At 40.2% G+C, this 25126-nt stretch overlaps 1 protein-coding gene across 1 annotated transcript in view; it reads right to left on the minus strand.

Annotated features, from left to right (window-relative positions):
* LOC132391497 (anthrax toxin receptor 1-like) overlaps window positions 1–25126 on the minus strand; it is a 245149-nt gene that overhangs the window by 113695 nt on the left and 106328 nt on the right. Inside the window, exons 9-11 of the mRNA XM_059964801.1 lie at window positions 20144–20204; window positions 7760–7858; window positions 3261–3330 (exon numbers count right to left, since the gene is read on the minus strand). Of these exons, the coding sequence (XP_059820784.1) occupies window positions 3261–3330; window positions 7760–7858; window positions 20144–20204 (230 nt within the window). The remainder of the gene's footprint in view (window positions 1–3260; window positions 3331–7759; window positions 7859–20143; window positions 20205–25126) is intronic.

The following is a 25126-nucleotide window of genomic DNA, read 5'->3' on the forward strand; positions in this document are numbered from 1 at the left end:
GCTAAGAGTCATGAATAGCTATACAATATATAATCAGTTCCTTTGGTCTATCATTTCCATGGTAACTATCCATTTGGTCTGCCATCTCCATGGTAACTATCCCTTTGGTCTACCATATCTATGCCAACTATCCTTCCCTCCTCTACTCATTCCCTATTCCAGTTCTTGGTCCACTGTTTATTATACTTTGTCAATTTAAATGCTTGTCAAATATTATTGTGAGACTACTTATCTCCACTGACTATTCAGACAGTGCATTCTAGTTCCAAATCATTCACCAAGCAAGAAAATTCTTCCTTAGATCCCTCTTTGTTCTTTCAGCCCTCACCCTGTGCATTCTTATTTTAGATACCTTTGCTAATGGAAAAACTTCCTATAATTTTTCCTATCTATCATTCTTATAACTTTGTGTACCTCTGGAACCAATCTCCTCAGCCACTCCAAAGAAAACAAAAGCCCAATCTTACCCAGTCTTTCCACATGAAGTATTTCATCCCAGGCAATGTACTGATAATCTTCTGTATTATCTTCAATAAAATCTAGTGCTTGCAATACAATAAATGCTTATGTACTTTATATAGTACTGTGCAGAAATATATGGTGTCTCAGACTTTTGCACAATGTTGTAGTAATTTTATGTATTGCACTGTACTGCTACCACAAAAAAAGCAAATTTCTTGATGTATGTGAGTGATAATAAACCTGATTCTGATATGTGTCTCTGTTATGGACTAAGAGTAGGAAGAAGACAAGGAGAGGGGAATCAAGGTTGGGAAAGGGGGAAGGAGTGGGAAAAACCAGAGAGACATTCTGTAATAATCAATAAATCCATTGTTTTGAATCAAACAACATCGCTGGTGGCTCAAGGCTGGGTGTTTCTGTACCCATGCCACCGCAGTCACGGGCACTCCTTCTCTTCCAACTGTCCCACATCCCTTGCCCAGTGCTCCTCCCTCACTATTCCCAACATCCTTTGTTCCTGATAGATTTACAAACTCATTTTCCGCTCCATGTTAACAAATACACTGTGAAAAAATCTTAGGCACCCTAACTATATATGTACCTAAGACTTTTCACTGCATGATTTGAGAATGATTTAAAACAAGTCAGCAAAAAGGTGGTTGTCTTAGTTTATTATCTTAACTACCAACTCACTTGAGCCTCACAATTTTCCTTTTTAGTCTGCCAACTATTCCATTTTGGTCAATAAAATATATCTTGGCAATATATCTCCATGTCTGTCAGTTTCTCTACTATATAATTTCATGAGGAGAATCCAATTTTCATAGGTCAATATAAATCAGCTTTATGTGAAGTACAATACTAAATGCTTGAGTGAAAGGATATTCTCTCGATCAGACCCTGAAAGGTATTTATTCAATCTGAACTTCAGCTACTGTAAGTCTGTCAAATGAAGCCAGGGCACCTGGCTTCGAAGTCCGAGTTTGGCTTCAACTCAATGTAAATGGCAAGAAATATGGGGAAGCCAAGTCCTTGCCAAGAAAGAACCTAGAAGCCAATGTGTGCTTATTCCCTTTCAAAGTAACCTTCTCTCTCTATTGACCATAAGATGCAGGAGCAGAATTAGGCCATTCAGCCCATCAAGTCTGCTCTGCCTTTAGAAGGGCATGGGGAAAGAGAAGTTACAATAGCAGCAAAAGTATATGATCTATTCTTCCCAGTTTTGGAGTTAATAGTGTCCACAGGTTTATTTTCATTAGTTGTTGCTGGTTGGGAACATGGGTAGTGAACTGTCATAGAATATCAGAAGGGTTTGTTTAGATATGTAACTAAGAACCTTGTTTATATCCTTTCATACTGGATTAACAAGGTTTCAAACATTGGGACTCCATAGTATCCAGGACATCTTCCAGGAGCGACACCTCAAAAAGGCGGCACCCAACATTAAGGACCCCATCACCCAGGTCATGCATTACTTTCATTGCTACCATCAGGAAGGAGGTGCAGGAGCCTGAAGGGGCACAGCTTCTTCCCCTCTGCTATCCGACTTCTGAATGGACATTGATCCATGAACACTACCTCACTACTTTTTTACTTCTATTTTGGTACTACTTATTTAATTGACTATTTTATAAATACATATATATATATATATATATATCCCACTGTAATTCACAATTTTCACTGTTATTATGTATGCATTGTACTGTTGTGGCAAATACAACAAATTTTACGACATATGCCAATGATATTAAATCTGATTCTGAACTGTGCTAACCCTTCACCTGCTGAAGGCAAGGTGGATAAAGGTCACTGAACTTATGGGAACATATGAGTCTGCTGCTGTTGTGGGGGTGGTCAGCATTAACATTAACAGAGAAACTCCACAATGGCTCCAAGATGTCAGCAGATGCACAGCTAGATGTTGAAGCATTCCCAGAGGTGCATGTTGAGCAGTGAAAGAAGGATGGGCAGCAGTAAACGTAGTGAAGTGAATATTAAACAGTAATTGAAGAACTCTTGCATGGTGTACTGCATTGCTTGCACCCAGTGACCCTAGCTGCACACTCATGAACTACAACTTAATATTTTATCATGCTCAAGTTGGAGAAAGGGGACAGGGAATAGTTAGGCCTAAACTAGAGCAACAGGTCAATGTAAAACAAGACATGTACATTACTTTGACTTGAATTTATCTCAAATGGATTTAATGTAATAGTGGGAAACTGTTTTTCTTCCATTAAATCAATTTTCCATTGAACTAGGTTGGCAGGACAATAATGAGCTGGGAAGGTACAATATGCTCATGGATATGGTCTGCTGGGGATGTTGTTGATGTGTTGGTCAGTTAACACCAATGACCTCCTGGGGACATTGCACTGGAGGGTTGAGAATTTGGAGTACAGGGAAGAGAGGGGTTTAAGGGTGCGCTGGTTTGTTACGGACTTCATAGTCTACACTAAATAGTAGCACACAAAAAATGCTACAGGAACTTATCAGGTCAGGCAGCATTTAGGAAAAAGGTTTCAGCCCAAGATATGACATCTATATTCCTTACCAGAGATGTTGCCTGACCTGCTGAGTTCCTTCAGCATTTTGAGTGCCTTGCTCTGGATTTCTAGCATCTGCAGAATCTCTTGTGTGTACACTGAATAGTATTCACCAAGAACACCATACTCATGAGACACTTAAATTTGTAATGGCCAGCCTGATTTTACTCACAGTGTCATCACTGTTCATTGCAAACTACTCTCCTTGGATTGGGTGGGGGTAGGGAGAAAAACAAAATCTCAACGTACCTGTCAACCTCTTGCAACACTGGAGCAGGACAAAGCAAATAGGTGTCCTTTACCACCAAGGGTTTCTGAGCTGGAAGAGATTGAAAGACTTCTATGAGAACGCTAGAGCCATTTCAGAAAATTGCAGGCATACAGGGCCTCCCTAAGGGCCAGATAATGTAATAGTTGGCAAACTATCTTCTTTGTTAAAATATCTTTTTCCAGCACCCTCCCTCAAACCACAAACAAAATTTGTTTCTCATTTATTCCTTACTTGTGATTAAAATGAAGTAATATATTGTATTATACAGCTCCTTTACTGCAGGCTTGTAGAAATCTTTCAAAATGAATGTCTGGATTAGAAAGCCAGAATCGGCAGAGGCTGGATGACGTCTGAGATTTCCAGAAGACATTTGATAAGGTGCTACATCAAAAGTTACTGTGGAAAATAGAAGCACCAAGTATAGGAGGCAATGTATGGCTGGCGAACAGGAAAAATTATGTGACTTTTTATTTTTGGTTGGCGATGCAATGAATGGTATGCAATGGTGATTGCTGCTGGGGCTCAAGATTTTATAAACGACTTGGTTGAAGAACCAAACAACCAACTGAACGCTTGGTTGTTAATGATACAAAATTAGGTGGAAAAGTTAATTGCAAAGAGGACGTAAGGAGGCTATAAAAGGATATCGAAAAGTTAAGGGAGTGGGAGTGGGCAAAGGTTTGCTAGGTGGAGTAAAATGTGGAACTTTGGCAAGAAAAACAAAATAGCATATGTGGTGAGAATGTAGAGAGTTCTGATGCAGAGGGATCTGGCTTTTCCTGTGCCTGGTTTGCATAAGGCTCGTATGGATGTATTGCAAAGAATTAGGAAAACTGACAGAAAGCTATTTTTTAATGCCGGTGAATGAAATACAAAAGTAGAAAGGTTCTGTTTCAGTTCTAAAAGCCATTTGGGACTCTGTACTTGAATTATTGTTTGCATTATTGGTTTGCTTTTTACGGAAGGTAGTTAATGCATTGGAAACCGTTCGGGGGGGGGGGGGTATTTATTAATTTATTTATTGAGAAACAGAGTGGAAGAGGCCCTTCTATCCCTTCGAGTCGGGCTGCCCAGCAATTCCCCGATTTAATTCTAGCCTAATCATGGGACAATTTACAATGACCAATGAACCTACCAACCGGTAGGAAGGAAACCAGAGCACCCAGAGGAAACCCATGTGGTCACGGGAGGAACTTACAAACTCCGTACAGGCAGTGGAGGGAATTGAACCCTGGTCACTGGTATGGTAAAGCATTGTGCAAGGCACTAGCTGGATTCTAACCTGTGACCACTCACCTCGAAGTCTGGTGTGATGCCAGTACACCATTGGCCGGCTTTAACCACAAAACAGATTAAGTGAATTACGTTCTTTCAGTTTATTGACAATCTCTTCCTTAAAGGGCAATGGAAGCAGAGTTTTTTTAATATTCTTAAAGTAGAGGTTAGCATATATTTGATAAGCATGGGTAAAACAATCCTGCAAATGTATGGGAAAGTGCAGCTGAGGTTATAATCAGATGAGAGCCAGTTTGAGGCTTTGAGTGAACTATTCCTGCTCCTAATTTGCCTGTATGTCAATATGTCCTTCAGACACTTGGCACACAAAAAAAACAAGCGAGTACTCAGCTCATTTGTTCCATCTTTTGGGTTGGATAACCTCAGGTGCATACAGATTTTGCTGCCTTCTCCATCTATGGAGGCTTGGGTCCGAATGAACACTTGAAGAAGCTCAGAAGGTTTGAGTGGGAACCTTATTGAAACATACTGGATACTGAAAAACCTGGACAGAGTGGATGTGCAGAGGATATTTCTAATAGAAGGAGAGTCTAAGATCCAAGGATACAGCCTCAGAATACGGGGATGTCCCTTCATAACTGAATCTCTTCAGCTAGAGGGTGGTGAGTCTGTGGAATTCATTGCCACACGGAATTTTGGAGACCAAGTCACTGAGTGCATTTAAATATAGAGATTAATATGTTCTTGATTAGTAAAGGGGTTAAGGATTACATAGTGAAGGTGGGAGGAAGAGATTGAAAAAAAGAATCAGTCATTCAGAATCAATGGGCCTAATTCTGCTTCTGTATCTTATATTCTTATAAGTCCCTACTGATAACTCTCACCTTGAGGTTTCTGTGTGGAAAGTGATGAAAATAAATAATTCATAAAGTTGTCATTTCAGTTTTGTTTTTAAATGACATCAATTATTATCATCTGCTCATCAGAATCTATAGAGATTGTGCTGGCTGAAAAAAATAGAAATAAAGCTTATTTAAATTATCTTTTTGTTATTTTTATCACAAATACTTTTCAGTTTTGGATCTCAACAAATACAGAACATGTTCAGGAGGAAGTACTGGCATGAATCTGACGCTGCTTTCACAGGAATCTGACTGAGAGTTCAGTTTGGATCCAGGGGTTCCCAACCCTCTTTATGCCATTAATCGATGGCTCTGTGGATGCAAGGTTGGGAACTCCTGTGGACTGTTCTTGATGGTTCTTTAGCTTCACTTGAATCACTACAATCTTCTTCAGCAAAGATCATCATTGTCCAAAATTACATGAAGAAGCTTCAGTCATGATAAGTTTAAAAAAAAATCCTAAATGTTAGAAATGCTCATGCTCTCAAACCAGCGAATGTGAATTCAAAGGCTGAGGTAGCCACATTTGTACAGAGATGTGTGCAAATACCAATTAACTGTTATTTATTTATGTATGTATGTAGAAATACAGTGTGAAACAGGCCCTTCTGGTCCAACAAGCCACGTTGCCCAGCAACCCACTAATTTAACCCTAGCCTAATCACAGGGCAATTTATAATGACCAATTAACCTACTAACCTGTACGTCCTTCTACTGTGGAAGGAAACCGGAGCACTTGGAGGAAACTCACGCAGTCACAGGAGAATGTGAAACTCCTTATAGACAGTGCTGGAATTGAACTGTGAACTCCAACACCCCGAACTGTAATAGTGACGCATTAAACTCTGACCCACATTTTGCCTGCGACAGTTAAGCCCACTTTAGCTATCACTATCTTATACCCCACCAACTGTTGAAAGTGCTCAGTTTTGTTCTTGAGTAATTTGAAACTGATAAACCTCTTTAGTGTTACAGGCACCTTTGTATTTCAAATTTTGCCTGCTATATTGGGTCTGGTTTGAGAATTACTAGGAACTTAGGTGAATGCACGCTTGGCCCAGCTCCTTGCCTGCAACTCACCCAGTACGGGACAAACGGAAGCTCCACTCTTGACAAGGAGAGTTACAAAAGCAGTACACATGGTGCAAGCAATTGATGCTGCAGGAAGGTAGCTCACCAAAATCACCTTCTCAAGGGTAATCAGAGATAGGCAATTCATGCTGGGTTGCCAGCAACAGCCAAGTCCAGAAAAACAAATAAATGAAAAGAAAAAGACTGGCCTAAATCTCAAGGAGTTCTGGGGCCTTTTGCTATTGCTTGCATGGTGGTGGTGGTGTGGCGGGGGGTGGGGGGGGGGGGGTTGGAGCTTCTGCTAGTGCAGGTGGGGGGAGAGGAGGGTTGATGCTTCTGTTGCTGCTTGTGTGTGGGACAGGGAGGGGCTTTGGGGTTCTGATATTGCCATCATTCATTCTTTAGCGTTTCTTGTTTCATGGATGTGGGTGAAGAATAAGACTTCAAGTTGTATATTGTATATGTATTCTGATATTAATTTGAATCATTTGAACAGCTTTGAGAAAGGAAGGAATATCTATGACAAAGGAATGAATAAAATTTGGGAGCAGGTGTAGGCTATCTGACTTTTCAAACATTCTCCAGCACTCATTGTTAATCACAGATCTTCTGTCTCACTCTTTTTCCCAGCATACCCCAATATTCCTTGTTTTACTTAATATTCATTAACCTATCCATGACTGAGCGTCTACAGCTCCCCAAGAGTCTTCTAAAGGTTCCCAAGATACACCACTATGAAGAAATTTCTCCTTACCTCAGTCCTAAATGGCCTACCTTTTATCTTGAAACTGTGATCCTAGGCACAAGATCCCTCTGCCAACAGAAATATCCTCCTTCCTGCATCCACGTTGACAAACTACATCAGAATTTTGTGATGAGGTTATTGTAAAGTGTCATGGCTAGAAATAATCTTTGAGGGGTACCTAGTTTGATTTTTTGGGTTTTTTTCCCCTTTACAATTAAAACAAAAGTGAATAAAATACGTTTCTATGGTTAAACCTGCAAATGATCATTGTCAACAAAACTCCTAGAGATCCTCCTTTCCCACCGCTGCCTGCAAGGAGTCTGTACATTCTCCCCATGACCGTGTAGGTTTCCTCCCACAGTCCAAACATGTACCAGTTGGTAGGTTAACTGGTCATTGTAAATCAAGCTAGGATTAAATTGGGGATTTCTGGACAGTGTGGCTTGAAGGGTCGGAAGGGCTTATTCCACACTGTATCTCTGTATCTCAATAAATATACCTGCAGATCACGAAAAATACTTACTGAGCGTAATAGTTTCATTAATTTTGAAGCTGCAGAGAACTTTATCCACATTACGAGCGTGGGAAAATCCATTCCCCCTCACAACGACTTCAAATGATTCTAAGAATAAGAGAACACATTATAATAGCAACAATGATCTGTAATCGAGTGCTTTGGCATCAGTCAATATGACATGAGTTCATGTCTGCATGGATGGCTTGCTGAATGTCTTTATCACCAGATCTGCATTTCTTGCAGCTTGTGAAACATCACTGAGTTTAGAAGCTAAAATCATTGAGATCACCGAATCATAGAAATTAGCATCATGAAAGGCTATTTGACATTAATGCCAGTTAAAACCAAATTTTAAATATACTTCCCAGCATTTGTTCCATAGCCCTCAATAATAATTTCTACCGCAATTATTATTTCAGGCAGTGAATTCCATTTTCTCAGTTCTCCACTAATAATTGTATTGAAATAAATCTATTCCCTGCAGTTATTGCTGTATTTGTTAATGTAAATAGACAGTGTCTGATAACGTTATGTAGGTCTCTCATAATATTTTAGAGCTCAATTAAATCTCCAACACAAGAAAATCTACAGATGTTGGAAATCCAAGGCAAAAGATGCAAAATGCTGAAGGAACTCGGCAGGTTAGGCTGCATATATGGAAATGAATAAATAGTCGATATCTTAGGCTGAGAAGGCAGGTCATTATTCATTTCCATAGATGCTGGTTGACATGCCGAGTTCCTCCAGCATTTTGTGTGTTTTTTCAATTAAATCCTCCTTCAGTCTCCCTTGTTGCAAAGGAAGTAATCACACCCTCAACAGACTCATCTTTTAAGTGTGTTTCCTACCCTACAACAGCTGAACTAACGCTTTATAGAGTTCTCTCAACGAAAGATGGATTACTTTTCAAATCCCTTTGCTCTTTGGCTCAATTGTGTAGCATCCCTAGTTATGACTCTACTGAAATTTCAGATAGAAAAAGCCAATTCAGCTGTGGAACCTGACATCTTTGCATCCTTAAGAGATTCAGATATTCATTGAAAAAACTCATGGAAGTGTTTCACAGTTGCTTTGCATTCTTCAGGGCTACCAGCACCCAATTCAGTGTTTGAATTGATAGCTTACATTTCGTTAAATATTAAAAGTGGCTGCACATTTTTCTTTGTGGAAGATAATTTATGAGTCCTTCACTGAAACCAAGTTTTGTAAATCTGTGCCTCCAGCCCATAAGACCATAAGAAATAGGAGCAGAATTAGGCCATTTAGTTCATTGGGTCTGCTTAGCCATTTCATCATGGCTGATCCCAGATCCCACTCAACCCCATATACCTGCTTCTCACCATACCCTTTGATGCCTCCACCACAGTCTTTGGCAGAGCAGTCATGTATTCACTACCCTCCGGCTAAAGAAACTCTTAGAGTCATAGAAAACTACAGCACAGAAACTAGATATTCAGCCCATCTCGTTCTTGCCAAACCATTTAAACTGCCTAGTCCTATTGACCTGCACCTGGACCATAGCCCTCCATACCCTCCCATCCACATACCTATCTAAAGTTCTCTTAAACATTGAAATCAAAATTGCATCCACCTCTTGAGATGGCAGCTCATCAACAATCTCACCACTCTCTGAGTAAAGAAGTTTCCCCTTATGTTCCTCTTAAATATTTCACCTTTCACCCTTAATCAATGAGCTCTAGTTGTGGTCCAACCTCAGTGGAAAAATCCTGCTTGCATTTACCCACTTATACATCTCATAATTTTGTATACCACTATCAGATCTCCCCTCAGTATTCTACATTCTGGAGAATAAAGCTCTAACCTAGGGGATCTCAAGCTGGGGTCCAAGGACCCCTGGCTTAATGGTATTGGTCCATGGCAGGAAAAAGGATGGGAAACCCCTATTCCAACCTATTATATATTTCCTTATAAGTCCTGTCCTGGCAACATCCTTTAAACCTTCTCTGTACTCTTCCAATTTTATTTACATATTTCCTGTAGCTAGGTGGTCAAATCTGCACACCGTACTCCAAATTAGGGCTCACCAATGTCTTAAACAACTTCAACATAACATCCCAACCCCTGCTGTGTTTTATTGTTTTTCCAGTTGATTTTTGCACTGGTGAATAGCAAAGAGGAAGGATTTGGATCTGATTCAGGATTTGACATCACCGTTGGAAACCTCTGCTTAGAATGAGGGTGTCAAGGAAACAACATAATTGGATATGAAAACTGTGTGTTGTTCAATCATGATGCAGGCACACTGGGACATCTTTATTTCAATTACAGAAGTGTGCTCTGGCATTCAGAGAGTAATTAAGGAACAGGGAGTCTTGAAGGATGTCGAAGACACCCCTGTGGAGTGTCTATTATACTCCTAGCTACATGATGATCTGTGAAAGCTAAGGAAATATTCTTAAATCAGCAATTATATGGTTATTGTACATCCAGTGATTTCAAAACATTAAAATGTGTTTGCAACTTGTGTCCATAAAATCTGATTTCTGGTCAGTAAAATTGCTGGGTTACTTGTCTGAAGCAAAAGGGTATAATAAAGGGAATGTTTTTAAATGTTCTACAAAGCCTCGTTAACCAGGCTGGCTACACTACTGTAGTTGTACAGGCTGGGATAGTTAGGACAAGAGCCTGTGGTAGGCTGGATGACTACAGCACAGACTGTATAACCCAAGAAAACACACCAAAGTCCTACTGTCATTGGAGCTGGTCCCTCTTTATGTACATTGTCATCTTTCTGATTCAACCTACCAATGCAACCACATCTGACTTTCTCTTTACAAACCCGCTGCTTATTCTCGCGAGCTTGAAAATAATAAAGCAGCACCCAGTTTTGCTGAAGCAGGTACAGCCAAAGTATCAAATGATATCCTCTATGAGTCCATTATCTTTCCCTCTCTTCATGAGTCTGTGAAAAGTTTCATTCAGTTGTCACAGCTACCTGGAAATTCATCCACTCCTGAAAACACTCTATAAAGTAGTAGTTCCTCAAATTTGGTTCTTCTGAAGTGCATGGAACTGTATTTCAGAAATCGCATGAAGTGCACGGTTGCTACATTATAACCCACGTCCATCTATTTTCAAGTGTGATCATGAACTAAAACCATGATGCAGCTGTTTGGAAGCATTTGCATTGGTTTAAAATGTGTGTAGATGGAAGAATTTAGTTCAAAAGGATATTGCAAGTATCCAGAGGGAAGAAGGTAGTTTAAATTTGATTGAAGGCATGCAAAGGGTTGAAGGTATTTGAAGCAATATAGAAAGAAGCATAAAGAGGAGGATAGTTTAAAGAAGGTTTCTAATCTATAAACATTTCCTTGTTATGAAACAATGTTTTTAAAATTCACTATGGCACTCTCTACCTCTACATCCACATCCACCTCCAGCCAAATAACCATATAACCGTATAACAATATAGCACGGAAACAGGCCATCTCAGCCCTTCTAGTCTGTGCCGAATGCTTACTCTCACCTAGTCCCACTGACCTGCATTCAGCCCATAACCCTCCATTCCTTTCCTGTCTATATACCTATCCAATCTTACTTTAAATGACAATATCAAACCTGCCTCTACCACTTCTACTGGAAGCTCGTTCCACACAGCTACCACTCTCTGAGTAAAGAAATTCCCCCTCATGTTACCCTAAACTTTTGTCCCCTAACTCTCAACTCATGTCCTCTTGTTTTAATCTCCCCTACTCTCAAAAAGCCTATCAATGTCAACTCTATCTATCCCCCTCATAATTTTAAATACCTCTATGAAGTCCCCCCTCAACCTTCTACGTTCCAAAGAATAAAGGCCTAACTTGTTCAACCTTTCTCTGTAACTTAGGTGCTGAAACCCAGGTAACGTTCTAGTAAATCTCCTCTGTACTCTCTCTCTTCAAAGTTTTGGTGCACCTAATTCCAAATCTTACAGACTTAGTAAAGTACAGCACAGAAAAAGGCCATTTTTCCCATATGATCCATTCTGAACTATTTAAACTGCCTACTCCCATCAACCTGTACCCAGCTCATAATCCTCCATATCCCTACCATCCATGTACCTATCCAAACTTCTCTTAAACATTGATATCGAACTTGCATCCACTAATTGCACTGGCAGCTCATTCCACACTCTCACAGCGCTCTGAGCGAAGATTTCCCTCATGTTTCTCTTAAAATTTTCACCTTTTACCCTTAACCCATGACCTCTGGTTGTACTCCCATCCAACCTCAGTGGAAAGGCCTGCTTGCATTTACCCTATCTATACCCCTCACAATCTTGTACATCCACAGTTTCAATCAACGGCCTTGTCTTCAGCAGCCAAGATCCAAGCTCTAGAATTCCCCTTCCACCTCCCAATTTATTTTCCGTCTATTAAGATTGCTTTTGGTTATCCATTCTAATATCTTCTGATCCTTGAATGTCTGCTCTAATAACTTTAAATCTTTGTTGGATAATCTGTGTATGAATCATCTTGGGATATATTACTATCAGAAGGCTGCAATTTAATGCAAGTTGTTATTGTCTATAAATAGTATCTTCAATTCAAGCAGTGATTTCAGAATGCTGGTTACAGAGAAATATCAACCCAATGCCCTCTACTGATGACCCTTCACCCATTTGTTATAAATCAGTTATTTATTGTTTGCCTTAACAAAACAGGCAGAAATTCAAAAAAAAATCCAGTCTGCAGGGAACAGGCCAAGCCAAATTAATTCCACAAGTGTTTCATGCAGTGGATACAAATGTCACTGAAATATGTTGTGCATTGTTTTTACTGAATGCATTCAGCTGACATTATCTTTGATGTTTGAAATATGGAAACATTCAAAGTTCAAAGTAAATGTATTAACAAAGTGTATATATATGTCACCATATACAACCCTGAGACTTATTTTCTTGCAGGAGTATTCAGTAAGTCCAAGAAGCATAATAGAATCACTGAACAACATTGCCCAACAGGGTGGACGAACAACCAATGTGCAAAAGATAACAACCATGCAAATGCAAAAGAGAGAAAAAAAAACAAGAAATAAATATAAATATTGATAACATGAGATGAAGAGTCCTTGAAAGTGAGTCCACAGATTATGGAATGATAATGCAATTCAGGATAAAAGCCTAACCCCACTTCATGGTGGAGAATAATGCACAGCAACGGACATTAACAGTCCAAAGTACTGAAGCATTAAAGATGGAAACCTTTCAATTTTGCTTGATTTTCTCACCTACACTCATTAGCTGTGTTATCTACTTTTCTCCGTTAATCCAGTTGAGCTGTTCTGGGACACAAAAGGCTATGTTAGCAACTAGAGCTACTGCCTGATGGCTCTGGTTACCCGGGTTTAATACTGACCTTTAATCCTGTCTACATGGAGTTTGCCCTCAGTGCTCTAGTTTTGCCCCACATCCCAAAATTGTGATGCTCAACAGGTTGTTTGGTTACCCTAAAATATAGCAGCATGGCATGTGAATCAGGCAGGAACTGATTGACATATGATAGTTTACAGGGAATTTTGTGAAGAATGGGATTAATGGGGCTGTAGAGAGAGCTGGCAGAGTCTGGATAGACCAAATAGCTTCCTTTAACATTGTATGAAAGTATCAGAAACATTAAATACAAAGGTCATGATGGTGGCAGGGCTGGTAGAACTGCTGCCTCTCAGCACTAGAAACCTAGAATAATCCTGACCTAGGGCGCTGTCTGTATATCTCTCTGGTTTCCTCCCACATCCCAAAGACATGTAGGCTGGTTGGTTAGTTGGACACTGTAAATCACTCTAGATGTGTTGGTGATGCTAGAATCTGGGTGGAGCTCATTTCCAATTCATTTGGAAACAATAATAAAATTAGACTAAAGTAGGATTTGTTTCAATGGACAGTTGATCGCCAGTGAGGAGTCGGTCAGTTCATAGATCTGTGACCCTGCTCTACCTCTCTATGAAAATGACAGCGACTCTTGACCACTCTCTATAAGATCACTTGATCACTCTCTATATTGCTGTCCTCAAAATAAAATGCTAAAGTATTTATTTCTAGGTCAATTTTAGAAATAAAAGACTCTTGATGATAGTTAATCTATAAAGTTGGGCAGAACGGCAGGGGATAGATTTTGATGCCGGAAAGTTATGCACTTTTTAGGTCGAATTCTGTTTGGACATACAGAGTAAATGCCAGGGACTTTGGGGTGCAAGTCCATTGCTCACTGAAAGTGGTGTACAGGCAGATAGGGTAATGCAGAAGGCATTTGGTATGCTTGCATTCAAAGGCTGAGGCATTGTGTATAAGGGTTCAGAAGTCATGTTGAAGCTATATTGGTTAGACTGCGGATGGGGTACTGTATGCATTTCTGGCTGTTATGCTGTAGGAAGGACGTAGCAGCAATATTGAGCATGCAGGAGAGACTTATCAGGATGATGCCTAGAATGTAGGATTGCAATTATAAAGAGAAATTGGACTGACTGGGCTTATTCTCACTGGAGTACGGGAGCGGCCTTTTACTGGTTTACATTATGAGGGGTATAGATAGACAATAGGAGACATAATTAGAGTCATTTTTCCAAGTGCAGGGTAGCTTAGAACTAGAGAACATCGGTCTAATAGAGAGGAAGAAAGTTATAGAAAATCTAAAGGGGATAATTTTACTGAGGTTGGTGGTCATCTGGAATGAGCAGCCAGAGGAAGCAATAGAGGCAAATAAAATTACAACGTTTAAAAGATATTTGGGCAGGTACTTAAATAGAAAAGGTACAGAAGGATAAGGATCTGCTGCAGGAAAATATGATTAGTCTAGACAAACATTATAGTTGTTACGGGCTTGAAAGACCCATTTCTGTACTGTATGACTTGATATATTCTGTAATGCATATTTCATAAATGTATCCAAATGTCTAATTTAAAATCACGGCATGGGTAGGAAAATATGATCAAGGTACCATAAGCAAGTGAGAAATTAATTGATATGTCCCACAGTTCTTTTTCAATGCCATGACCAAAAATGTTTTGTGGCTGAGCCAAATTTTCTTTATATGCAAACAAAAAGGTGATGGGTGATAAACGTATATGAATTAGGGCATGGGTGGTTAGAACAAAGAAAAACAAATACTTTCAAAGCTGCATTCAAAATTCTTTTGGACACCATCTCTTTAAACAAAGGAGGAGGTCACTGAAGCAGTCAGTTCATTATAGTTCAAATGATGCACTAAGTGCCAAAGTTTCATCGAAAAATTTTATATTATCAAGACAAAAATCCAAAGCCATAAGCACATTTTACAGCTAATCCCACAAGTACAATTGGAAACTTTCCATCTTATTACAACACCGCAGAGTCAAACCATCCCAAGCCCTCTGAAAATTTGGCCACACTCACAACCAAGTTTATGTCTGAGTGTAAATTCACAGGAAGACTCGTCTTATTACCAACCTCTGTTACTATTTGCATAATTCAGTACTCTTTACATTGGGGACCTCATTTTCAGAGCTCTCCCACCGTGAACTCCAAAAGTAGAAAATAATCGCGGAGATGTGGAACAAAGTAGGTTGCTCTACAAAAGATCTGGCACACACTAAAACAGCTTTTTCATCCTTCATTTCTATAATGTTCTATAGTTCAATGTTGAGTACTGGGGTTGGGATGTCACGTTGAACATCTACAAGATGTTGGCGAGGCTGAATTCAGAGTATTGTGTGCTGTCCTGGTCATCTACCTACAGGAAATATATTAATAAGCTTGACAGAGTGCAGAGGAAATTTACAAGGATGTTGCAGGGACTTGAAGATGTTAGTTTTTGGGAAAGGTTGAAAGGACTTTATTCCCCAGAGCACAAGTGAAGGAGAGATGATATGTGGCCAGGGTAGCTAGGTTGCCTAAGACTTTTACACAGCATTGTAGTAATTTTATGCGCTGCACTGTACTGTTGTTGCAAAAAAAAACATGACATATGTACATCAAAGGTTACTGGGAGAAGGTTGGGAACTGGGGATGGGGGGGGGGGGGTTTGGGACAAAAGGATCAGCTATGATTGAATGGTGGAGCAGATTTGATGGGTCAGATGGTCTAATTCTGCTCCTATTATCTTAGGGTCTTATGGTCTTATGTGAGTAATGATAAATCTTATTCTGAAATGGGTCTCTATTGTGGACTAAGGGGGCAGGGAGAAGGCATGTTTGGGGAGAAAGGGAAGACGAGAGGGGAGGAAGCAGGAAGCACCAGAGAGACTTTTGGTAATGATTAATAAATCAATAGTTTGGAATCTAATAACTTTGTCTGGTGTCTCAGGGCTGAGTGTGTCTGCACCCGTGTCACCTCACACCCCGCCTCTAGCACTCCTTCTCTGCCACTTGTCCCAAATCCATCCCATACTTCACCTTCGCCATTCCCATCAGATTCACTTTCCACTTCACGTTAACAAATACAGTACTGTGCAACATTCTTTGTGTGTGTGTGTACGCGCGCGTGTATGTGTGTGTGTGTGTGTGTGTGTGTGACTGTGTGTGTGTGTGTGTGTGTGTGTGTGTGTGTGTGTGTGTGTGTGTGTATGTGTGTGTGTGTGTGTGTGTGTGTGTGTGTGTGTGTATACGCGCGCCTCAGACTTTTGCACAGTACTATATACAAAGTTACGAGAGGTATAGATAGGGTGAATGCATGCAAGTTTTTCTCTTCAGGTTGGACAAGAGTAGAATTAGAGATCATAGGTTTAGGATAAAAGGCAAAATATTTAAAGATAATCTGAGGCGAAAACCTCTTCACTCAGAGGGTGATGCAACTGTGCAATGAGCTGAGAGTGGAAGTGGTAGATTCAGGTTTGGTTATCACATTTAAGAGAAGCTTGGATCGGTACATGGATGGGAAGTGTTTGGAGGGATATGCAGGTAGATGGGACTAGGCATGAACTAGATGGATTGAAGAGCCTGTTTCTGTGCTATAGTACTCTATGACTCTATACTAAAACACGCTACTAAGTACAGATTGTAATTAGGCAGGATATTTTCTGCTATGAAGAAACAAAATGCATAATTCATAATCCAGCATTTTGCTTCTGTATTAATAGGGTGTGTTCATTAGTACTTTCAGGCTACCAAATGTGCACAACCACTCAGTTAAAGTCTTTTCAATCTGAGCCAATCCATATGCATTTCTGGTAATATCTGATTGGGGAGACATTCAGCCCTGGTCTCGCACTGCCCAAGATCAATTAAGTTACTCCTACTCCAGTTTCTTTACTATATGCCTTCAAGGTTTTCCTGCAATTATTTATCCAATTTCTTTTTGACGTGAATGGCAGAATTGATTATTACTGCTTTGTCAGGTAATGTATTCCAAATTTTAAAACTCTGCTGTGCAGTTGTCTAATGCTTATCTCTCTTCTGGCTCAATGCCAATATATCTGAGTTTTCAGTTATCAACATTTCAGCTATTAGAAACATTCATCTCCATGTAAAGACTCTTCCTTTACATTTCAGAATCGGAATCAGAATCAGATTTAATATCACCAGCATATGTTGTGAAATTTGTTGACTTTGTGGCAGATGTACAATGCGATACATAATAATGAGGAAAAAATACTGTTAATTACAGTAAGTATATATATTAAATAGTTAAATTTAGTAAGTTGTGCAAAAATGGATACGAAATTAGAAGTGAGGTAGTGTTCATGGGTTCAATGTCCATTCAGAAATCAGATGGCAGAGGGGAAGAAGATGTCCTGAATTGCTGAGTTTGTGCCTTTACACTTCTGTAACTCCCTCCTGATGGTAACAATGAGAACAAGGCATGGCCTGGTTGGAGGGGACCCTTAATGAAGGACGCCACCTTTTTAAGGCATCACTCCTTGAAGATGTCCTGGACACTATGGAGGTTAGTGCCCATGATGGAGCTGACTAAGTTTACAACTCTCCTCAGCCTACTTCAATCCTGTATAGAGACCCCCGCCCCATACCCGATGGTGATGCAACCAGTTAGAATGCTCTTAATGGTACATCTGTAGACATTTTCAAGTGTTTTTGGTGAAATACCAGCTCTTCTCAAACTCCTAATGAAATATAGCTGCTGTCATATCTTCATAATTCTATCTAATATACTGAAGGCAGCAAACGCTAGAAAAAGCAACACATAGAAAATGCTGGAGGAACTCAGCAGGTCAGGCAGCATCAATGTAAATGGCTGAACAGTCATTGTTTGGGACCAAAACTCCTCAACAGGACTAAAAGGGAGGAGGAAGACACAGGAATAAAAAGGTGGGGGGAGGGAGGGGAAGGAGGACAGCTTGAAGGTGATAGGTGAAGCCAGATGGGTTGGATTAAAGGCTGGAGAAGAAGAAACCTGATAAGAGAGGAGAATTGACCTCAGGAGAAGGGGAAGGAGGTGAGGGAGACCCAGGGGGAGGTGATATGCAGGTGAGAAGAGATAAGAGGTAACACACACAAAATGCTGGAAGACCACAGCAGGAAAGGCAGCATTTGTAGAAAGAGAAACTGGATTAGTATTTCAGATGCAAGACCTACATCAGAACTAAGAAAGAGAGAAGATAAATTGGCTTTAAGTTGCACAGAGAAAGAGGGGGAGGAATTGGCAGGACAGCCGATAAAATTAGACCATTGTTAAAGGGACAAATAACTCCCACTTATCACCCTGATCTATCTGTTTGAGGCCCCCTGCTTTGTTACAGGAAGCCCAATGTGAGCTGGAGGAATAGTGCCTCAACACGGTTCCCTCAAAGCAGTGACTGACCTCCCAAGCACACAGCCTTTGTTGCCAGGCAGCTGGAATTGGACACAGCTAGAAAAAGTTTGCAAAATATGAAAGATTTTCTTTGTTGTACTGTATTTCATTATAACTTTCAATAAATAAATAAAATCAAAAGCATGTAATTTTTCAATTTTCATGCTAAATACTCATTGTATGCATATTACAAAAAAACATTTAAAGTGCCATAGAGTTTTGAGGCCAAGTAAAAATATTCTGCCCAGAGCAATGGCTGGTTCATATAGTGTAAAAAAAACACATAGGGAAAGTTTTACGTCAATTTCTGTACCAGCAAGCTGCAGCTTTTTGGACTCAATACTAAATTAAATAATTTCATGCAACTTGTGTTCACTGCATCATAACTGGCAAGTCCATCTATGATATTGGCTCACTTTTTCCCTCTCTCGCCACAATTTGACTTACCAGTCATGTCCACAGAGGTGCCTTTCAGAACTCTCATTCGTGTTCTCTCTTTATTTGGCTAAGTTAACCCATTAACTTGATAATATCATTTACGGATCCCTATGACAATTCTGGCCTTTCTTATGAGAACTTGATTATCCTTCCCACACTCTGTGCAACTTCAAACCAACTTGTTTAATCTTCTCATCAGTTCTGACAAAGATTTTCTGAAGGAAACGTAAACTCTGCTTCTCAGTGTCCCTGATCTGCTAAATTACCTGCATTCTTTGTTTTTTAATTTCAGATTTCCTGCATCTGCGGTTTTTTTTTTGAATTTCATGATTTTACCTCTACAGATATCATTGTGGAAGTATGTATTGAACTTTGTAATTTCTGTAACCATTTGATGTAACAAAATGGAGTTGTACATATTCCAGAGTGATAAGCTAATATGATACAATATAGGTATGTAGCTGCAAGAAATAAGCTTATAAAGGAATACGTTATTGTCAGAACCCAATGTATTGAATATTGTGCAAAAAAGGGAAGTAGCAGAGACGAGTCAACCATAGATGGTAGACTGCAACAAAACGACTGAGCTGGCTGGAAACAGTAACCTTGTCTCGTTCTTATTTTTAAAAAAGGAACGTTTTGTAAACAGTATTGGAAGTCTCTACCACCCCTGATGGGAATGGAGTGAACTTTCCCCTTGCAAGTAATAAAGGCACGTGATGGAAGATCCACTCAGTGTTGGTATTGCGTTTTTTGTGAGATTTAGCACGCAGATACTTGACATCCCCCTAAACAGGACTCCAAATTGTCTCAACAACACACAACGATTTCCTCGTGTTTGTTCCAAATTGTCCGTTTGAAACTTCATTGAACATAGTTGGAATGTCTTGCCCATCTATTGAGTGAAAAGTTCAAAAAAAAAGTCACTACTACTTTAATAGAAATAGTAGGCAGAAGTTCTACAGATATCTCCACTACATTCTACCACTTGAAAGTTTTCCCTTTGTGTCAAAATAATCCTGTGACTGACTCAGATGCCTATTACAGGAAATGAGCATGGAATAACCAAGGATTTGTAAAAAAATAACTTTTATCTCAGCATCTACAAAATTGCAGCATAAAAAAGCATGAGATGTGAAAATAGCTAGCTTGCATGCTTTTGCTGGAATGAATTCAATGATCATTGAATGCAAAATATTTAGTGCATTTGATGCTGGCCTAACATCCTTACCTCCAGCACAGATGCTTGATGGCTCAGCTGCCAGGATCTCAATACATGACTTCTTCAGGATCTAGTTTTTGGGGAGAAAGAAGCAACAATCAGCAATCCTGTTATGTTTTTCTGTCCTGGCATGAACTGGGGAAGTGCAATTACTCCCAATCATAACCATGTGTATATCCACTGAAACATGAGAAAAGTCTTCATTTTTTTCAATCGTAAAAAATTTGAACTCTTTGAAGCATAGGAGTCTAAAACATCCTGATTTGGTCCTTTTGGAAGGGAATATCTGAAAAGAATGTCAGGGACCAATTAAATGATGACAGAATCAATATGAAAGCTTTGAGCCAAAGTTATGCCTTCATTACACCCCCATGGTGAACGATGAGGAGTCCATGTAGCCCCTTGGACCTGCTCCATCTTTCACTAACATCACATGCAATATTTGTTTCAACTCCATCCACCTGCCTTGACACCATGCTTTCTTTAGAGTCTCAGCAAGCAAACCTAAAGTGATTAACCATGCTGGCATCAACTAATCTTTGTGAGAGACAGTCCCACAAGATTTGAAGCACATTTATTATCAAAGAATGTAAAAATTATACCCTTGAAATTTATCTGCTTACAGGCAGCCATAAAGCAAATTAACCTGAATAACCCAAATTTAAAAAAACAGAAACCAAAAACCACTGCACAGAGAACGAGGGAGGGAGGGAGGGAGATGGCGAGGGAGAGGGAGAGGGAGAGGGAGGGAGGGAGGGAGGGAGGGAGGGAGAGAGAGAGAGAGAGAGAGAGAGAGAGAGAGGGGAAAAAAGCACATTGTTCAAACAACAGAAGTAAACCAACAGCATCTCGAACCAGACTGAATCCCAGATCCACTCCAAGATCAGCCAACATAGACCCGAGTCTCAGTTCCCTGTACATCACACTAGCGGGGCAGTAACATATGGCAGCTGGATCAGTTCGCTTTGCGTGACTAAGGGTTTCTAAACTGAATACCCACTCCTCTGATGTCTGGTTATGTCTCTTTTCTCTTGACCAACACCCCACTGCAAAATAAACTCTTCATTTATTTTCCTTGTTAGTTGCTTGCAAAGTTCCTCCAACCCCAAGCAAATCATACTGTCATTTTCTATAATCCAGGCCTACAGTTTAGCTGCATTTACACTGACCATGAGGGGGCTTATACTTGCAATTAGAAATCAGGAAGCACCTCCCAAATTAAATCTGCCACATTTTCAGAGATTTGTCTCCAGGAATACATGATAACTAAATAGACCATCAATGCAATTGGTATTGGAAAAACAGGCAAATTAGTAGTAGGGTACATAGAGAGGAAGCTCTGTCCGTATTGCAACATTTAAGGGGCTATATAATGCCTAATAATGAAGTTCCAGTGGGCATTCTGATTCTTAACATCTACACTTGACATGGTATGGTATGGTGTTAGAATTTGACCAATGATGGTGTCCATCTTTAGAAGCAGAAAGAAAGATTTATTTCTACAGTGTGGGACACACATAATTTTCAGTCTTTCAGGGTTTCCTAAAGCTTACGTTCACTGAATTATTTTTTGAGATCTGGGAAGAGATGGCAAGGTAAATATTTATTGCCCATTCACAATTACTATTCAGAAGTTGGTGATAAGTTGTATTTATCTATCTATCTATCTATCTATCTATCTATCTATCTATTGAGAAACAGCATAGAATAGGCCCTTCCTAATAGGCAACACTCAATTTAACCTTGGTCTAATCATAGGAGTATTTACATTGACCAATTAACCTACCAACCGGTACATCTTCGGACTGTGGGAGGAAACTGAAGCACCTAGAGACCATCCATGCAGTCATGTGGAGAACGTACAAACACCTTACAGGCAATGGCAGGAATTGAACCTGAGTCGGTGGTACTGTAGAGCATTGTACTAACCATCGTGCTGCTGCACTGCCCCAAAGCATTGTTTGAACTGCTGTGACCCTTCATGAAGGTGCTCTCACAAGGTTGTTGAGGAGAGAGTTTCAAGAATTAGACCTCATAGCAGTGAAGGAACAGCAATATATTTCTAGAGCAGGAAGGTGTACAACTTGGAGAAAAACTTGCAGACAGTGGTGCTCATATGAAGAGAAGCATTTGCCCTCACTGTTAAAGACCACATATTTGGGAGGTATTGTGGTAGTTAGTTGGGCACATAAACGTGATGCTCTCTTATCACTACAACCATCAGGAAAGAAGAACAGGGGCCTTAGGTCCCATGCCACCAGGTTCAGAAATAGTTATTACTCTTTATCTATCAGACTTCTGAACCAGAGTGAATAATTTCACTAACAACACTGAACTGATCACTTAACACTACCTATGTACCTATTTCGAAGAGTCTACAACCCATATTTTCCATGCTATTCATTGATTTGTATTTGCAGTTTATCTTCTCTTGCACATTGATTCCTTATCAGTCTTAGTTTTGTGTGTAGTTTTACATTGATGCTATTGTATTTCTTTCTTCTACTGTGAACGTGCCTGCAAGGAATTGAACCTCAGGGTAGTATGTGGTGACATATATGTACTTTGAACTTTGAAGTCATCGCATATTGTTAGCAGAGGAAGTAAATGTTTATGCTGGTGAATGGGGAATTAATTAAGTTATTTTGTCTTGGATGGTATTACACAGAATGGTACGATAAATTGTGAAGTAAAATAATCTGCATCGAGCTGGTTGGGAAGCCACGGGTCAGCAGTTGCCCCCCACAGAAGGACTGAGTTTGACCTGTTGCTCTCCTTGATGCTGACAAAGGATGTTTTCAGAATTCTGAGATGTATGTGATTATTGGTGTGGATTGTGCTTTAATATTGCTCTTCTTCAGTTTTTCTTGCTGCTGATTGGCGGGTAGGTGATATGTTACTCTTTTGGGTTGGGGGGAGGTGTGGAGTTTGTGAGTTTTGTTTCCTTTTCTGTGTGCGGGGGAGGGGTGTTGATGTCTTTTCTTTCAACAACTTCCATGGTATTTCACGGCTATCTGGAAAAGACGAATCTCAGAACTGTATCCTGCATACATACTTTGGTAATAAAGTGATCCTTTGAACCCTTTGAAATTCTCTGAGCGACCTAACATGCTAACTTTAGTGAGGAGCAGATGAGTTTGCTGAATATATCCTGAGCAGTCTGCTATGCCTACTTGACTGAGCTGTGTTCATTGACACATTTCAAAACACAAACTGAGCTAAACTCTGTCGGGGCATATTTGTATTAATGGCCTGGAACAAAGGAGAAAATATCTGTGCAAGTACTGAGGTATCACCTCCTCCTCAACAACAGCTGTACCACGTTGGGACCTAGCAAAGGAATGTCACGGTGGTCAGGTTTCTGGCACTGAGTCTGTCTCTGTTTTTCAGATTAGAATGGGGGAAAATTGGTGGTAGGGGATTCTTTAGTTAGAGGCAGAAAAAGGAGGCTCTGTGGACATGAACGAGACGCCTGGATGGTATGTCGCCTCCCAGGTACCAGGGTCCAGAATATCTACGATCGAGTCCTCAGCAATCCTAAGTGAGAGGGTGAACAGCCAGAGGTCATGGTCTATGTAGATACAAATGACGTAGGAAGGAAGAGTGATGAGGTTCTGCAAAGTGAGTTAGGTGCTAAGTTAAAAATCAGGACCTCCATGGTTGTGATCTCAGGTTCGCTACCTGTGCCACGTGCTAGTGATGCCAGGACTAAGAAGGTTATACAGTTCAATATATGGTGAAGGATTTTTGTAGAAGGAAGGGCATAAGATTTTTGAATCACTGGGCTCTCTTCCAGGGAAGGTGAGACGTGAACAGGAGAGACAGCTTGCACCTGAACCGGAAGGGGAGTAATATCCTAGTGGGAAGGTTTGCTAGTGTTGCATTGGATGGGGATTTAAAATAGAGTTGCAGGGGAGGTGGTAACCAGAGTGCCTGAACAGATAGCGGAGAGGTTGTGGAGACAGATGTTGTTATGACCTCAGACAAGGTCAGGAATCAAAAGGTTTTGCATGGTGCGACTAATGTCCCGAGCTTTGCAAGTTTCAATGCAAGAAGTATTGTAGGAAAGGCAGATATGTACAGGGCATGGCTCAACACCTGGAATTATGATATTATAGCCATGAGACTTGTTTGCAGGAAGAGCTATACTGGCAGCTCAGTATCAGGGTTCTGTTGTTTTAGACATAAAAGAGTGGGATGGATTAAAGGAGGAGGGGTGTTACTAGTCAGGGAAAATGTCATGACAGAGCTCCGTCAGGACAGACTGGAGAACTTGATGAGTGAGGTGTTATGGGTGGAAGTGAGAAACAAGAAAGGTATGACCACATTAATAGGTCTATAATTACGGACCACCCAACAGTCTGAGGGATTTAGAGGAACAAATCTGTAGAAATATCACAGACTGTTGCATGAAACACAAGGTTGTTATATCAGGTGATTTTATCTTCCCACATATTGACTGGGACTCCCATACTGTAAAAGACTAGGTGGGATAGAGTTCATCAAAAGTATCCAGGAAAGTTTTCTTAATCAGTACAAAGAAGTTCCAACATGACAGTATGCAATACTTAATCTGCTATTAGGGTGTGAGTTTTTTGAGGAAGTTACCAGGAAGGTTGATGAAGGCAAGGCAGTTGATGTTTTCTACATGGACTTTAGCAAAGCGTTTGACAAGGTCCCACATGAGAGGTTGGTTAAGAAAGTTCAATTGCTTGGCATTCAAGATGAGGTAGTAAATTGGATTAGACATTGGCTTTGTGGGAGAAGCCAGAGAGAGGCAGTGGATGGTTGCCTCTCTGACTAGAGCCCTGTGACTAGTGGAGTGCCGCAGAGACCAGTGGAGGGTCTATTGTTGTTTGCCATCTATATCAATGATCTGGATGATAATGTGGTTAACTGGATCAGCAAATTTACAAATGACACCAAAACTGGAGACGTAGTTGTCAGCAAGGAAGACTATTGTGGTCTGCAGCAGAATCTGGAGAAGGTGGA

Source organism: Hypanus sabinus, chromosome 1 (assembly GCF_030144855.1).
Source record: "Hypanus sabinus isolate sHypSab1 chromosome 1, sHypSab1.hap1, whole genome shotgun sequence".
In the NCBI taxonomy this organism is placed as follows: Eukaryota; Metazoa; Chordata; class Chondrichthyes; order Myliobatiformes; family Dasyatidae; genus Hypanus; species Hypanus sabinus.